The 17,515-nt window shown below is 41.6% G+C and overlaps 1 protein-coding gene across 2 annotated transcripts; it reads right to left on the bottom strand.

Moving 5' to 3' along the window:
• Nucleotides 1-2,000: 2,000 nt before the first annotated feature.
• Nucleotides 2,001-16,022, bottom strand: MOSPD1 (motile sperm domain containing 1). Of its 2 annotated transcripts, XM_032124400.1 has the most exons (7): nucleotides 15,925-15,997; nucleotides 11,811-11,921; nucleotides 10,735-10,991; nucleotides 10,484-10,559; nucleotides 7,540-7,766; nucleotides 5,420-5,581; nucleotides 2,001-3,043 (listed from the first exon to the last, which is right to left on the bottom strand). In XM_032124400.1, the coding sequence occupies exons 3-7, from the start codon at nucleotides 10,886-10,888 to the stop codon at nucleotides 3,012-3,014; spliced, it is 651 nt and encodes a 216-aa protein (XP_031980291.1). In that variant the 5' UTR covers nucleotides 10,889-10,991; nucleotides 11,811-11,921; nucleotides 15,925-15,997; the 3' UTR covers nucleotides 2,001-3,011. The 2 variants fall into 2 exon arrangements, with proteins under 2 accessions (XP_031980291.1, XP_031980290.1); XM_032124399.1 differs by lacking the exon at nucleotides 11,811-11,921 and having other exon boundaries at nucleotides 15,925-16,022.
• Between the last annotated feature and the right edge of the window lie 1,493 nt (nucleotides 16,023-17,515).

Below are 17,515 nucleotides of genomic sequence, written 5' to 3'. Positions count from 1 at the left end.
TTTTTTTGTTGAAGGCACAGTTCTGTGCATGCGCTTCTCTTGGAGCTGCTGCAAATATCCCTGTGGAGCTGTTTCAAGAGCAGTGACTCTTCCCATCTCGCAGCAACGCTCCACTGTCTTCCTGGGGCATGTCTTGAGACATGTCAGCAGCAGCAACTCAGCTTTTCCCTTTGCAGAGACTGATTTGTTTCCAGGTGGTGGCTGTGTGAGGGTGCCAGACCTGCTCTCTGGGGCTCCATCATCAGCTGTGATCCCTGGTGCAATTAACTGATTCCCTGAGAGCCCTGTCTGTCCCTGGAGCTCTGGAACGGTGCCCTGGGTCTACTGAAGTTTCAAGCACACTGTGATTCACTCCTCTAGAGAAACACGATCATCTCAGGATTTTCTGATCCAGACAAGTGCAAACACCTAGAGAAGATCATGTACCAAGCCTACAGCGACAGGGAGTGACGCTCCCCAAAGTGATCTCGGCAGCATTCCCACTTCCTGCTGCCAGCACAGCTCGTCTGAGCTATCGGTGCCATAGCAAGTGCTGGGTAAACACCAGGATTGTTTCTACTGGATGATCTCAAAGCCCTCCCAACTGTCTGCTGAAAATATTTGCCCATTGCAAGGAAATGACTGTTTGTTTGTGTTAGGAGTCAGGAACGGGAAATGACGTACACACTTAACTGTTTTTCCTGGTGTTTCTAAGAGGTATATTCACTGTCTCGGGTCTTATTTCCAAAGGCATCCAGTGTTTCCTGCAACTCTAGTATGTAAGTACTAGAGGTATGTGCATGCACATAAATATATATAAAATCAGGAAATACCTCACAAATCTTGTGTATCCACCTGGTAAAATTTTACTGATGCCCTGCTATGACTATGCTGTAACATAATTTGATACATTCTCCCTCACTGCTGAACTGAAACTGTCCTCAGGTCTTGTTTTCCCAACTGGGATAAACCTGTGATTCTGCAGTGTGCTGCAATCTCCCTGAAGGAGAAAGCAGTCAGAATTCACACTTGTCATCCTTATTTCACCCAAGTACCAGTTTTATCTGCATCTGCTGAGTTATTCTGTGCATTTAATCTTTTTCTGTGTATTGCTCCTCGCTTGCCTTGACAAAGAAGTGGTCCACTGTTTTTAGTCTTTTTGGTTGACGGTAAATTTTTGTTCCTGATTTCTTTGGTCAAGGTGTTTTTTTAAACCAATCATTTCTCTTCAGATTCCTTGAAAACGACTGCTGGCATCTGTGTCCTGGGATCTGCCTTCTCCACACATGTGCTGTCCTGCAGGACTGAGGCAGTTCCAAGTGTCAGACCTGGTTACAGTGACTCTGAATTCCTACAGGTGAGATTGTCACTTCTGTACTTCTGCAACTGTCCAGGAAAACATGATCCCGGTCCATGACTGGAACACCAGGATATAGGGGGAAAAAAGGGTTCGTGTTGGGCTTTTTTAATCAGCGTGGGCACACCAAAATGTTTAGCCAGGCTGTTGGGTGCTAAGATAAGGTACGACATGGTGCTTTTATCTCCCCAACTTCTGTTCCATTCCCTCACCTTTCCCCATGCAGCAACAGGTTAAACCACCTCGTGAAAATCAGAATTCAGTGTAGGTACTTCACAGAACTGTGAAGCTACAGGAACAGAGTCCTGCAGTGGCAGGAAAACACTGACCCAGCCACAAGCTCAGTGTTGGAGGGAAGTGCTGTGCCTGCAGCATGCTCTGGCACATGGCCTTCTAAACCAGCTGGGAACCTTTTTTGGTTTTTTCTTAATGACTGTTAATGTTTGACTTTATCATCTGATGCTGATAGATGACACAATCCTTGTTCTTCCAAGAATCAAACTGAAGTAGCATTATATAAGAAAAATTGTAGTGGTTAACAACTTTTTTCAACTTCTCTTTCTCTCTTTTTTTTTTTTTTAAGAAACTGTTTTTTGCACAGTTTCTTTGTATTTCCATGATTAAGCAGAAAAGTGACCCGTAACATGCAGGGGGAAAGAAGGTCTGATTTCCAAACTTTTTTATTCATATCAGAGCATACTCTATAGACTTCTTACAAAGATTTGTCTGTATGAACCCAACACCATAATAGCTGCCCCTTTTAGAATTAACATCTTGACAATGAAATGTTAAATGAAGGGAAATGCTTGTTGGATGAAACAAGATTAATGTTCACCTCAAATATGAAACTGGCATTGAAGCAGAAGTTTCTGATAGAAAAGAAGTCCCTGTGGTAGCTGTGGGGGGAGGGATGTAGAGAAATGCCTTTGCTATTACACTTAGTTTGGTCTCTAAAATAGAAAAAAAGGTGAATTTTGTATTTGTATGAGCTTGTGTTAATGCCATTTCCATGCATCCCTAAGAAATGAAGGGGTCTGATTACAGAATTTGATTTATTGTCTACAATTGTGGTACAAAATGGCCGTTGCAAAAAATTATTTCCCCAGGTAAGAAAATGAGCACTCGGTATATTGGTAATGATGAAGTAAGAAATTTGAGAATTACTTCTTCACCTAAAATTCATGGTTTATTTCATAGTTTCACTGATGGAATTTTTCATTTTCTTCAATGATCAGTCACGACTCTCACTTCTCTGGTATGTATATACAGAAGTGTTATGTGCCAGCCTTGGCAGGTACAACCACAAACCAAATGAGCGTTTTTACAGAAGACAGTTTGCTTTTATAGTGATCACGCACTGATGTGAACATAGACTAAAAATAACAAATGTTGTTTTAATAAGGATTTTTTACAGTAGGCATAGATATAAAAGTTTTTTCAAATTATTTTCACAGGTATCACTGAACATTTCATAGCTGTCTGTTACAGAAGCACCGCAAAGTGCTTTGAGTCTTTCATTTATTATACACAGTTAAAATATATTACACTTCTGAAGGTATCTTAAATCACTGAACAGTTTTGCTAGCATCTTAATGAGCCAAATGGGAGTAAAAGGCAGTCCACATTCATTATGTGAATATACAGTAAGGTGTTAGACATCCTATGAACTCATTGCTCATGTTCTCAAAATAACCATGGTGATGAGACCTGAAAGACAAGAATTAAGAACTAAGCACTTTGATTTCACGCAAAATAAAACATTTAAAATAAAGAGTTTACTCTGCCACAGGCCAGAAAATATAGTAAAAGTGCATAAATACATGCAGAAAGCATCTATATATACACTTAAATATTAGAAGTATGGCTCCAAATTTTGATGTAGTCAAAAAATCAACGCTGAAGTGTGGTGCATGTAATAACTGAATGTCAATGAAGATATAAATACTCCAAACAATTACTGATCTCTTTACTGGAAAATCTTAACACTGAACTTTTGACTTGGGTAAGTGTAACACTAGCACCTAAACCCCATTTTTCTTGGGGGCCAGTTATGGGCAGTGTCATTCGAATGCTGAATCATCAGTAAGGCAGATTAGTTGAAGGCTCCAAGGCTTTTTTCAGCTCTGTGCATAGTAACTGATCAAAGACCAGTTTTACACAAAGATGTTAAGCTTCCTTGTCAGTCTGCAGAGGGAGCTTTCAACAGACTCTTTGTTGTGACCTTTAAAGAGGGAAGAAAAAAAGAACTGCTCTGATAGAGGTTAAAAACAATTAAAACCAGATGAAAACAGGAAATAGGGGCTAATAAACTTACTCATGACACACTGCAAAGTTAATTTTAATTATGTGCTGATACAGGAAAAAAACCCCAAATCTGCAGTTCTTAGCCATGGGTTATATTGCACAAGGTAAGGGAAGAACATAAGGGGTCCCTGAATTCCAGCCTTATGTAACATCAAAATAACAATTTATCAGTTCTTGGGCTATCTCACTTTCTTGCAGGCTCAGATGATGTCACTGTAACAGCCTTTCAGTTCAGAGAGCTTGGCTAAAGCCTACAGATCTCACCATGGATAAAGACATTTCTGAGACTTTTTTATCTCCTGCCACTCCATACTGATGGAACTTGGCTACTTTATGAAGATGGTGAAGGCAGAAGCATGACAGAACAGAGCTGCAACATTGCCTTCCATTAGATCAGCAATTTATCCCTTAACAAGGAACTACAGCTCAGCTATTTATTTAGGTCTGTATTGGTTCAGACAACCAGTGCTCCCACAGCTGCTGGATCCTTAGCTTGGATCAATTCCATCATCACAGACGAAGAGCAGAGGCTTCTGGAGAACAGCCTGTACCACTTGTACAGGGACTTCCAGACAATAAAGGGTTTAACTCATTTCTGTTAATCAAATACTTCTCAAATATCATATAGTCCTGTCAGTGTGATATAACAACCCTTGCCAATTGGATTTGCTCCACAATCCAGTTGTACTTCCTTGTGGAAGAAAGTGGTTTCAACTTCTCAAGAGCAATTGACTTTCTACATGAGCAAGAGTTGCACACAAAAGAATCTGTCCATGAACACTAAAAATGCTGCCAGCAAAGAAGTCAAAACCTGTCAAAACTTCATAGGCAATCAAGAAACAGGTTCAGTTGCTGCAAATGTATAAAGTCAAAGGGCTTAAAACTGTAGCTGGCACAAGCAGAACTTGGAGTCAATTTCAAAAGCAGAGATAAAAACAAAGTGAGAATTACTGCAAGGTCCGATCTGAGAATCCATCAGCATCAGTTTGGGCAAAGAGCCACAAGTGAGATTTCAAGCCACTTCAGCAGATGGACCTTTGTGAGTCAGCAGTATGCATGAACCAACAAGAACTTGCACTTTTCCCCATGACTACCTCACCTCTAGCTATCAGTTTTGAAGCTGCCTAGCTCTTTTCCTTTAAATCCTCATTTCTGCCAGGTAGTGGGACAGGAGAATTGAGTTTAGTGTGACTGTTCTTCAAATCTGAAATAGTTATAGAGAAACAGTCATAACAAATGAAATGTGCAACTCATCTATGCTGGCTCATGCGGGAGCAAGTTACAAATCAGGAAGAACTGTGGATGGTAGTGGTCTCAGGGTTTACAACAACTTACTGCTACATGTATCAGGTGCTTATTAAACAGGTACTGAGAATGAAGCCTTAAAAAACAGCTCATGGGGGCTGGAGGGAGAAACACAGTAACACATTCTACATTCTGCAATAGAGTAACTATTGCAATGCAAGAGTAAGAAACAGCACATTCTATTCAGGTTTGTTGGCAGATGACTGTTGTTGGCCCATCATCAAATAAAGCTGAAATTAGCATGTAGGGGCCTGTGTGCAATAGGTATCAACTCAAATCTGGTCTAAAACACAATAACTAATTTACCCTGCTATCACCACGGCTGCAAATTAAGATCTAAGCCAAGATGCAAAACAAAATGTAATGTGGTGTTTTGTCTCCATCCAGTTTCCTGAGGCCACTGGCAAAGACAGGCAAAGTTTTCCAAACTCATAGATGTTGCAGGAAAATGTTTATAAAATCCAAAGTGCTTACCTAAAACATAAGCAGCTACTAACTTCTGATTCACACTTAAGTGGAGGTAGAGAGGCACCAGGGATTCCATTTCCCCCAATGTAGGTAGCATTAGTGCTGCGACACACACTACTCCAAGGAAGACTGTGAGTAAACTCGGTCCCGACGAGGCAGTTCTGTTTTCTGAAAAAGCAAGACAGCACCACCTGTAAGGAATATCTGAATAATATAAACATTAAATATTCTGCAAGAATGTCTGCAGTACATGGGAGCTGAAATATCCTCAGATCTTCCTTTTTGCTCTGGAGTTTGCAGGGGGTGGAAGACAACTCTTAAACCCACCCTTCTAAACCTTCTGCATTCTGCGGTGGAGGAGGCTGCTCCCTGTTCTGATGCTGGAACTTGTTTTCACATGACTTCCCAAACCCCTCCCTTCTGGAGGAACAGAGCCTGCCAGGCCCAGTTGCTATATATACACACTCAGGACATCTGGATGTCTCAGCAATGCTTGAGGTTTCCCTGTGCATCCTGATTCCATTCCTTGATATGTTCCTTCAGTGATCAGTAATCAATCAGTTAAGAGCACCCAAAAGACCTGCATAGGCAGGTAACTGCTCACACCTCCTGAGTAAAACCCGCCTGCAGCAGAAGCACAGGTTCTTGGGCCAGATGAGCTCCCCTTCATTCTTTACAGGATTCAAGGGCTACACCTGAGCCAGAGTCTGTTTAGATGCCACAAATTAGTAAAATTTAAATCTTACTCTAAAAACTTTGAGAGTGAGCCACTCTGACAGTTCAGGATTACCAGAATAAGGAAATGCAACCCATAGACAATAAAGACTTCCTCATAGTCTTTATTGCCCTGCACTTTAACAGCTGGAACCTACTCAAAGGCCTACTGTGTCATCTTTGAAAAGAGCTGTTTACATGTTAGCTGAATACCTCTAACCAAATCCTTAAGGCCCATTGGAAAATAGCCAATGTTTTTATCAACTTCTCCTATCCTGAGTGACTAGCAATATGTGCTCTATTTTAATTCCAAAAATCTCTTATTTCCAGGTTGTAGGTTACATGCAAATACTGCAGTTTCTTTGTTTACTGCTTTTCTGTAAGTAAGCGATATAATGTAGTCAACAAGGTTTTTAAGCAGAGAAATAGCATTTGGATTAAGACCAGTATCAGATTGTTCAGAATGGCTCAAACCTCTTTCCTGGAACAACTATCACAGGAACATTTTGTTCTGTGAGCCCGGAGACCTTTGTAGGTTTGCTTTAACTGTGTATCCTACTAATATCTGTTATGAGGTTTCTTTTAATAAGAAGTGTTTCACCAGCCAACAAACTCAGTATAAATAGTGAAACAGATTCATTTTAACAACATGAACACTCTCAAGGAGCTTCATCTGTTTTCTGGAATTGATTTTTGTTGTCCTGCAAAATACAACAGTGACAAGAACATTTCAGCATAAATCAGTAAAAGTAACAAGAATGTAGACGATCAAGAATCAGTTTAGATTCATTTCAGGTACAACTTGACACTTTTTATCCTACCCCTTCAATTTAACTGTCTGGCCCAGGTTTTCAAGACTCTTGATTCACTTCCTCACGTATGACACACGCAGTTTTCAGCCACCAACTGTGCTTTTCTGTTCTTGTGGGACAGACAAAGGAATGGGCGGAGAACAAGGAGCACTTTAGAAGATGTTCTGGCAATATTTCCTGCTCATCAGGAAATGGGGGATTAAGGGTTTGGAACAAACTCAGAAGGGGCATATGCTTTTAAAGAGCTCAAGGGAAAGAACAACTACCATCCTTTCACAGATAAATTCCCATTGTCTGTGTGAGAACTCCTGGTCCAGAGGAACAGTGGATGCACTCTCCAACGTATGACATGCAAATACAGGGCAGCAAAAGGTCTTTCTTGATTGATCAAGACAGCATAAACAGCATAGCCACAGTTTGGGTTCTTGTGTACTGTCATCTTCAAGTGATAAAGACAGCAGTCTTACAGGTACATAAAAAGAATTATTTTAAAACTTATTTCTGTTTATATTTTAAAAATATTTTAAGTCTAGTCTTTCTAGTCACTAGAGCTATTCAAAACTGATTCAGAACACAGGAGGGGTAAAAGATTTCAGCTACCTGGTTGACATAAAGTCTGCTCAAAAAAGACACTTTCAGTCAGGTGTTCTTTTATTCGTTTTTCCTCCTCTTCCTTTTGCTGTTGCTGTTCCTTTGCAGATGGAAGCAGAGTAGCAATAATCTCCTTTTTCCCTAATGCTTTCCTCTGGCTCTGCTCAGACACTTGGAGACGGAATTTATCTATGACACCATAGTAAGAAGCCCGAACATCTCTGTGACGAATCACACTGCAGAGAAAAACAACATTTTCAAACAGATGCACTACTAAGAAGCATGTCCGTTGTGGAATTACATCCTATATCACAAAGTTTGCCCTCTGTCCTCCTCCTCCAGATAAACTAGAATAATCCAGACCTCCATTACCTCCTCCATCACTCAATGTTCTTGAAGATTTGATCTTACCTCCTCTCTCCCCCATCTCCTCTCAAGCCCATCTTTGCCTCAGTCTGAGGCCAAGCTGCCAACTGATGAAGCAACAATTATCTGAAAGATGCCTCTTCCTCCTGTATCAAAGTTGTTTGATGCTGGCCAGTGATTTTAAAAGGTATGAGGGGACTAGAGTGAACAGGGAAAGGAGTTGGACAGGTGTTTGGCAAGAAAAAGTCCAGCTTCTTGAGGAAACCAGGCTTAAAGCTTTAAAATTCTTCCTCAGAAGCAAAATTCATTCACTCTATGGACAAGAGTCAGACAGGGATTTTCAAAATCAGAAACCCACCACTGAGAGCATGTTTGGAACCTATAAAAAGCACAGCTTTAAAATAGTACTGATCAACAACAAAACAAGATCTCTGAGCAGTGCTGTGCTCAATTGCCTCCACTCTGCATTCATGATTCATCATGAGAATACGTATCTAGCATTGAAAAGCTACAACACTTAGGTTTTGAAGTGTATCAGCTCTTATGGTAAATAAGGACTTCAACTATTTTTCCAAATGTTTTTTCGTGAAAGGTTACTTTGAGTTTCTAAGATAACAGCAGCTAATCTGAAAAACATACGTACAAATAAGAAGGTTGCCATCTCAGGGGGGGAAAAAAATGACTGTACCCTTAGTAACACAGGATAGTAGTCTTAAAATTGCTTCAAGAAACTGACCTTTGTGATAATATATACATCAAAATGCTGCAAGAAATGGATTTTTGTTTTTCAGTCTTCATTTAAAGGAACTATATCACATCAAGATATCTACAAGCATTAGCACGTAGCCAGTGCTTGCAACTGGTATCTAGTTTGAATAGACTATTCAACACAGAAACAGAGACCAAGTCATCCCCTCAGCAAGAGGGCTGCAGTGATGTTTTACGTCACTTCAGAGGCAAAGGAGTGTGCCTATGACAGGCTTTCAGCAAGTAGAGTGTTGACTGGGCAGCTGCCTTCACTAAAACAAAAAGCCTTTTCCCCCCACAACCTTAATTCATACAGCTCTCAGCATATCAGCACAGCAGATCAGCTCAAATTTCTTCCTTTAACACTTCCTTTTAAACTGGTGTTCCTACTCCTAGTACCATGGTACTAACTACCAACCTAAACAGAATCTTTACATAACACTGTGCTAGGAGAACATGTATCTGCTGCCAAGCAAGGAGGTATTTTCTGCAGACCCTGATAAACAGATACATTCTCCTGTTTCTTTTTAGAGATCATTGCATAATTGGAAGCTCTGTAGAATATCTGTTTATCTGGCAACTGGCCACACTTGCATAGTACTGCTCATATCCTAGCAGTAAACAGTGTCCTTAATCAGCAACCACTGGAAAGGGATGGGGGGTTTTGCTGCACAGAAAAATCCCCTTGGAACATGTGTATGTCTTATTTTCCTTTATTTAATAAAACCCATTTGTTTAACCAAATGAATCAAGCTTGTGTAAATGTCTGCTGAAGACTGGAATAGCTCACTGATACACTGGTATATTCTGAGCTGTTTCGTTCCATTTTTAGCATTGTTGCCCCTGCTCACTGAAACTTTCATAGAAACTAGTTCCATGTTTTAAATTAGTTTTTTTTTCTAGTTCCATGTTTTAAACTTCCTTTCTATTTGGTGAGTTCTTGGAATTTTTCAAATTGCACCTAAAGAAAGCAGTCTACAGGAATAAAGAGCCATTCCCCAAGCACACTTATTATTTATCAGACAAAAGGTTTCTGTATATGGCCATTTGTTAGCCAGAGATTCCAGGTAGTGTTTTGCAGTTTGAAAAATGTCTATTCAAAAAGTTCAGTCTGCTCTTATAGGTACTTCAGACTTTCTTCAGCTGTATCTGTACATCAGCACAGAAATAATGTGGCAAATAGAACATAAAGAGAGTTGGTCTATTTTAGCTTATACACCTACTCTTCTTCAGCTTTCAGCAGCCTACAGACCCTGTACATTACTGTGGTCATTTAAGCAGCCTCCTTCTGTTCTGAGTTACTGGGTTGACACCTGACAGGAGAGACAAGGGGAAGACACAGAGATCTGAGAATGAGAGGGGTGGTCAGGGTGAAAGGTAGGCAAAACTACCTTTATTAACATGGCCCAGGAACATGTGCTCAGTAGAACTGCATACATTTCCATTTTGCCAATCTGCAAACAAGTATTTCTCACAAACAAATCCCAGCCCTGGGGGTTTTGCTTTTCTTGTTATTTCTAACAAAAAGGTGCTCTGAGGAGTCTCATATTACTCTCATTCCTGGCTTACAAACTACCTTACAAGATGCATTTACTGGCATTTTATACTCAAAGACAAAATTAAAGAAGGACGTATCTCCAGTATCGTAATACCTCTGCTCTAGAGGGAAAGAATAGCAAAAATCAGAGCCACAAGTATACATGAGATTATGAAAACATATCTTTATCCAACTTGTATTTTACAACATGCATGCTGTCGTTTACAACCTCTTAAATAAAGAAAGAAATTAAGATAATAAAATGTTGTATATTAGGAAAAAACCCAACCAACTTCTACTTACATATCAACACAGCACTGAGGCTTCACTGCACCAGTAGCATCCACCACCGCATATTTATTTGGAGTAGTACAAAGAACTGCAAGGAAAAGGACAGGAGTGGTAACAAATAATTAATTAATACATCACCAGCTTCATTAACAGATACATGTAGAGACACGACTTTGTTTTTGTCACAGATACGATTTGTTACATGAATTATAATTGGAGATCACCAACTAGCCCTTAAATAGAACTTAACCTAAGAAACCCACCTTTGAATTTTAAGGCAAACTCATAGGGGTTATATAGAGTCAACACCTGCTTGTGTGTTGACTGGTCATCTGCATAAAATATAAGTTCTGTAGGAAAAACAAAAACAGGAAGATTTCCTTCCACTAACTCTGGCTGTCTTTTTTGTTGCTGCATTGGCACTGAATCCTCCTTGCTGCTTCTTGTGTTCTTATGATTTTGTATCCTCAGAGACTTCAGTTTTTGAATCGTTTAAGAATTCCAAAGCATTTTGGCAATTCTAAAGGAAAAAATGGGAAAAAAAGAGAAAAGGCAAGAAGATTATTTCCATAAGTCTGTACTAAACTGAGGCAGTTAACAAAGGTGTAAAAATATAAAACGTGATGCTTGATTATGAATCTACCTCTACTCATGTTCCTTCAAAAATACTGAGAAAGAAAAAATATTTGCACTGGGTTTCCATCTATTTAACAAACTGTTGTAAATGAATGGATAAGCACCTCTCCAGTGTATCGTGGCAGCATTTGGGGGCCCAGTCCATGACTAGGGCTGCTTGTGCTGGGTCTCTGCAACACAAACCAAATGACAGCAAAAAGAAATCCCATCCTTGCCTCAGGACACCAACACCTGAGAAACACTAGGGCAGAAATGAGGAAACACAATGACACTGAGGCAGCAGGAGTCACTGTTTAGGCAGGAACCTTTCCGTAGGGATGACCTCCCCGGAGGAGGTATAACAAGTTAGGAATCTCCTCAACTAGGCACCCAGGTATGTCAAATCCCAGGGATTCAGAACAAAGGAATGGGGAACACCTCTATGTCTTGTTCAAACTAAACTCCCTGTTCCAGCTGCATAGTTACAGGCAATGAATGGAAAAATGACTGGGATGAGTAACACCAAACAGATTTGGGATTTACTATTTTATGAAGAGACTACAGGTTTTCTATCACCACTGCCTCTAACCAAAGTATGATCCCCCCCACAGTTCTATTTTGAGTGACATTCCAGAATTAAACCAGAACCCATGACCCAACCAAGAAACAATCCCAAATATAATTCATAAAATAGAATTAAGGCCAGACTCCTCAGCACACATACCATCGACTTTACACATGACAGAGAGAACAAAGTCTTCTCCTCCCCCAAAAACTTCATATTTCACTGCAGCTTCTATAGGTTAATTATCAAACTGAAGGCATCCTTTGAGGTCTAACTTTATAGTAAAAAACATTAAAAGAACAAAAAGTTCCTGCTGACTCATTAGATGTCATTTCCACTTCCCATAAAGCTTTTTAAAACAAGGTACATTTCACCTATTCTCCAGCCCAATACACTGGTTTAGTTGCACCTTAAAGAATTTAGTTTCTGAAATTTCTAGCAGCAAATAGCCCAAACATTATGAACAATCAAAAACAAATGCTTGTTTCTGCATTCTAAACATCATGATGATCACATTTCCAAGCACCAGATACGTATTCCATACTTGAAACATGACACACATTCACGTGTTTACTAAAGTATATCTGTCATACCATCAGATTTACAGGTTCTGATTCTTATTCACATACGAAGCTTTTAAATTTATTTATTTAGTTATTAAAATAGCAAATTATCCCTGTAGAATCTAAAATCATGGGTCTCACTGGAATGTCTTTCCCCATGATCCAGTTTCTTTTCAGAGTACAGGCTTGTTTCCACTTCACTGAAATGCTACTAATAATATTCCGAAAACAAATCCCCAATGATAGTGTTCCAAGCTGATGTTCTGTTACCTTATTAAGACGAGCCTAGAAAAAGAAATGGCTCTGTAAGTGGCAATTTGGGTTCTGAGTGCTTCTTGGAATTATGGTGAATCCCTTTTGTTTCAGAAGAATCAACAAACTCTGGAATGACTTTGTACAGCAAGTGTAAGTATTATTTCTTGAACAACTTCATGTACTATTGCAAAGTGAGTTTCATTGTTCCATTCAAACATATTAAGACTATATGAAAAGCTAATGTGGAAGAACTGCTGGCTCGTAGGAATACAAAATAACTTTTGATGCTTGTCATAGGCAGAAGATTAAGAATTATTTATTTAAATTTCTTTTACCAAAGTTAGCTCAATGCAGTATGCAGTAAGAATATGTTGGAATCTTTGGTTCTCATACCTATCTACACTGTGCACGTCACGTGTAACAGAAATACAGGCAAACTTTGACATTAACAAAAGGGATTTTTAAAATAAATGTTTTAAGCTACCATAAAACCAACAGCAAGCTACTGCTACACAACTTAACTGACTATATTTAATAAAATTTTCAAGTATTATTTATAATAATCAGTATTATTTTGATGCTTTAGGTTTTTTTGAAACACTGCACATGTTCCATTCCAATTCCTGGCTTCATACCACATCTCCAGTTTCTTCAGCTCAGTCCATGGCAAGTGTTCGGTGTCCAAAACCCCACAATTCTCAGTATCAGTGGAGGTATGCATCACTACGCCTACCAACAGGCTCATTTTTGTTACACATCTGTGGAAAACAGTGTGCAAACCTCCCAGGATTCCACAACCTGCATGTGTAAAGCCACCAATCTTAAAAAAGTATATCCCATTATTGCTTCCTTTTCCTATTTAACTTGGCTGGATGAGGATCCACCGCCCAAACTGGCAAAAGTAATGTCTGGCAAACCCAGGCCTATAGTAGACACATGTACTGACACAGCAGTGTCATTCAGGGGATAAATTTCTGGATTCCTAAGCAAGCAACCAGTATCCTTTTTGAGACAACAATTTTAGCTTAGAAGTCACCTTGCTGGGACATCTCACCAAGTGACAGTAGCAAAAGCACTTTTCCCAAAGACTGATTGATAAACCACATATACGCTAGGGAAATGTGATGGTTTAGTGTTGATAGTCTTGATAACAGCCCACCTTTCCCATCAATGAGAAACCACCAACATTTCTACAGATAAAGTTTGTATCACCAGAACTACTCTGCCCAGATTAACCCCACAGCAGCTCTAATGGTGAGAATAAGGTCACGTACCCCAGACAGTACATGAACAGAAGCTTGGCTGCCACTCTTCTGCACCTCCACTACAACACAACCACTAAATTTTGTGGTCAATAGTCACCACGATTACTTGCAGCACATAAAGGTAAGCATAAGCAAATCTGTCCCAACCCAGGATCTGTGGTGTCAGGCCTGTGATTTGCACTGCATAGATGGGCTGATCCCAGCAGCACCAATAAAATTCCCGCAGGAGCAGGGATCTGTCAGAGGTAACACTCACTAGGGCCAGCGTGTAATACCTGAACAATGCCAGCTCATTTCCCAGTGCTCTTTGAAGTCCTGACAAACAATTGTCACTGATATTTTTTCAGCACAATAAGGACCTTTCCTCCCTGAAGTTACTAAATATATACTGCTGGTGTCACAATAGCACAGCTCTGCCAGTGTTTCCTTTGAAATCCCTTTCTTCATAAATTTAACTTGACAGAGAAAAACACGAAGTGAAACGTAACTTCTCTCCAGGGTCAGAAATAACATCAATTGTGATTTGTTTTTACTTAACAAGTGTCTGCTGAATAAATAAATCAACTGAGGAACTTTTTTGTTCCCATTTTAACTTCCAACAACCTCATCACCATGGCTTCCCAGTGCATTTGTTGGTTGTTTTTCTTCATAACAACTGCAAATAACTACAGAATGTCATCGGGTAAACACTTCATTCAGAAGAAAACCTCTTTACAGTCATGTCTTCACAGTGCTGTTTTAAAAGTTGCCTAATTACAGTGTAATCTACTTTTGTTACATCTCATGATCTACCCCTAAAATCTACACAAGTCTTTCTACACTATATACTCAGTAAAATTGATGCTTTTTGAGTGCATATTTACAAAATAAACTACAAAGTCCTCTTCAAAATTCCCTCCCATGCCAAGCTGAGCAATCACTTTAAGCTACATGCAAATGCAGCACAGGATCTAAAGCACTCCACAAACATTTTGTTTCTCCAAAATGTTTTGAAGGCCTCAACTCGCACTTATGCAAACCAGTGTTTAAACTACCTGCAATTATTTGGGAGCGTCACCCAATGAGAGCACAGAGCCAGTAACCAGGATGGCTGGATTCCATTATTGCTAACTCTGTCACTGACACTCCATGACCTTGAGCAAGCTGGTTAACCTCACCTCAATTTGCTGATCTATGAAGGTACATACTCTGCAAAGTATTTCAGTAGGTGGACGGTCCTCTTTGAACTGGCAGAACTGCTCTGATACTTTGCAAAACTGCTACTGTTTACCCCTTCACAGGATGATGAGAAATGTCATCAGTAACTGTCTCCAGGATGCTGTAAAATGAAATAGTCTCAGAGCATTAACTACTAGCATGGGTGACCACACGCATAAATCAGGCTGATACTGACAGCAAAATTGTCCTAATGGACCACATTATTTTTTTCAATGCTGAAAAGGTGACTAATAAAAGGAAATATTCAAATGCAACTAAGAGGTATGAAAAGCAGTGAAAAATTAAGTAACAGCTGTGCATTGCTTCTGATCCATTCTGCTACAGGCTCACAAGAATCGTAGAGAAGACATTCAAGGGCACATGTGCTTCAGTCTCTATTTTCTCACTTTCAGTTTGTGTTTAATGCACTAAACTGGCCGATTATTTAAACGTGTACTGTGCTCATTAGAGCTGCGTGGCCCCAAACCGCCTCAGATTAACAGAGGGGAGCACTCTTCCCTGGGAAAGCGACGGGAGGAAAAGCGTTCCGAGCCGTGCCTACTGCCGGCAGGGCACGGCGGTAATTGCACACTCTTAATTGATCCTCTTTGTTCTCCAACGAGGAGCAGCAGCGATACGGGCTGAGGCAGCTGCGCGATAACGGCGCCTCCCGCAGCCGGCCCGGCCTCGCCGCACCGCCCGGCCCGAGCCCCGGCCCCGCACCGCTGCCCCTCGGAGCGACCCCCAGCCCCACAGCCGACCCCGCACTGCTCGGAGCGAGCCCCGGCCCCGCGGGGAAGCGGCGCTAAGCCGGGGCCTCAGAGTGCGGCCGCCGCCCCGCTCCCCATCCCGGCCCCGCCGCGCTCCCGCAGGGCCTGCGGAGGGCAGGGGCGGGAGGCCGGGGCCGCGCGGGCCGGGACAGGCCAGGCCAGGCCGCGGATGTCGCTCCGCTCGCCCGCCCCGTGCCCGCTGTCGCCCCCCGCCCCGACTCACCCGCCCGGGGCCGCTGGTGCGGGCTGGCGCGGCGCCCCTTTGTCCGCCCGTCACTGCGGGCAGCGCTGGGGCTGCCGGGACCGACCGGCCGCCGCCGCCGCCGCGTCACCGCCCCGCCCGCCGCCCGCCCCCCGCCGCCATGTCGGGGCTGCCCCGGCGCGCCGAGCTTCGGCGGCCTCGGCGCTGCGGGGTTCGGCGCTGCTTCCCCCGCCCGGGCAGCCCGGCGGCACCGCCGGCTCCCGGGGCAGCGGGGCTTGTGCGGCCGGCCCGGCGGCACCGCCGGCTCCCCGGGCAGCGGGGCTTGTGCGGCCGGCCCGGCGCCCTTCACCTGCGGGGAGGTGTTTTTTGATGATACTTCATCTCATCTCACGGTTCCCGAGGTCTGACCCCGTCCCGGAGGTGTTCTTGCCCCTCTCCCGGCTCCCGCTGCGCTCGGGGCCACCGTGTGTTCTACCCTGCGGGGTCCCAGAGCAGCTCGGGTTCACCTCGATGCCGCCCATCGCTGGCAGGTCCCCCGGTGGAAAGGTCGGCCAGTGTCACCCCTGGGCTGAATCAGAACAGAAGTATTAGCGAGCCGAACATACAGCCGTGACCGTCTGATCATCCAACAGGACGCCTTAAATGGGACACACTGTCCCGGTGAACACTTCCATGCTGTTACCTTTATCCTGTATTCCTCTTATTTACTTAATGTGCTTTCATTCAATTAGGCTGTTTGTGGACTTCAGCTCATATTATGCATTATCCACTGTATCATCTTCCCTTGGGTTTTTTTCCCAACTTCCCCTCTGGATAATACAAACAAATCTGTGTGTAATCACCACCCAATATCATCCCAAACGTCAAGATCTTTAATGCAGCAAAATGTTTTTGTTGCAAGTCAGGTGGATAATTAAGGTTTATATTGAGCCACCCAGTACAGGATTGCAAAATCTTTTACCCATTACCAAGCTCTACCCCTCAGTGAAATGAACACACATCCGTGGTGAAATAAACACAGCAGCCATGAATGTTTCACAATAACAACATGAAACAATCCAGAACAGGAAGTAACATATTTTGGCTATTTAAAATCATGGAAGACATTAAAGAAATTCTAAAAAGTATATTTTCTAACTTAGGCAAGATGTGTGTATTAGCACTCACCTTTTTCTGCAGATCTAATGGTTCTAAGAAGTTCAGTCTTACAGCCACAAATTACATAATATTGTTAAATTATTATATATATAAATGATAACCTTGACAGAATTTCTGAAAATGTATGCAGTGAAAACTGGCAAAAAAAATTTTTTTCTTGATGAGTGTAAGTCAGTTCAGATTTTAACATGTTTAAAAATAAACTGGAATTCTTGTTTTTAAAAAGATTATCAGAATTCAGCCTTTCAGGATACGTTCAGAAATTATTACGATTTTACTGAGAGTTAATCCAATGGAGGGTGTTCCTGATTTTGGAAACCTGTCTCAGGAGAAGCAGCAGACATAAACATGCTTCAGAGATATTCAAATTAATAACAAGCAGAATGATCAAATAAAAACGTAATCTAAAATGGCTAGGCTTAAAAGCACATTAATTAGACAAATTGGTATTTTC

The sequence above is a fragment of the Corvus moneduloides genome, chromosome 14, assembly GCF_009650955.1.
Source record: "Corvus moneduloides isolate bCorMon1 chromosome 14, bCorMon1.pri, whole genome shotgun sequence".
Lineage (NCBI taxonomy): Eukaryota > Metazoa > Chordata > Aves > Passeriformes > Corvidae > Corvus > Corvus moneduloides.
The sequence above is the reverse complement of the archived record's forward strand: the minus strand, read 5'-3'. Positions and strand labels throughout refer to the sequence as shown.

Bases quoted from the DNA above. Each gene is read 5' to 3' on its own strand.
- MOSPD1 (XM_032124399.1), bottom strand. From the start codon at position 10,888: ATGCAGCAACAAAAAAGACAGCCAGAGTTAGTGGAAGGAAATCTTCCT. The intron at 5,582-7,539 runs GTAGCTGAAATC...TTGCTTTTTCAG, and splicing joins GCAGACTTTATGTCAACCAG to AAAACAGAACTGCCTCGTCG. The intron at 3,044-5,419 runs GTAAGCACTTTG...CTTGTCTTTCAG, and splicing joins AGTAGCTGCTTATGTTTTAG to GTCTCATCACCATGGTTATT.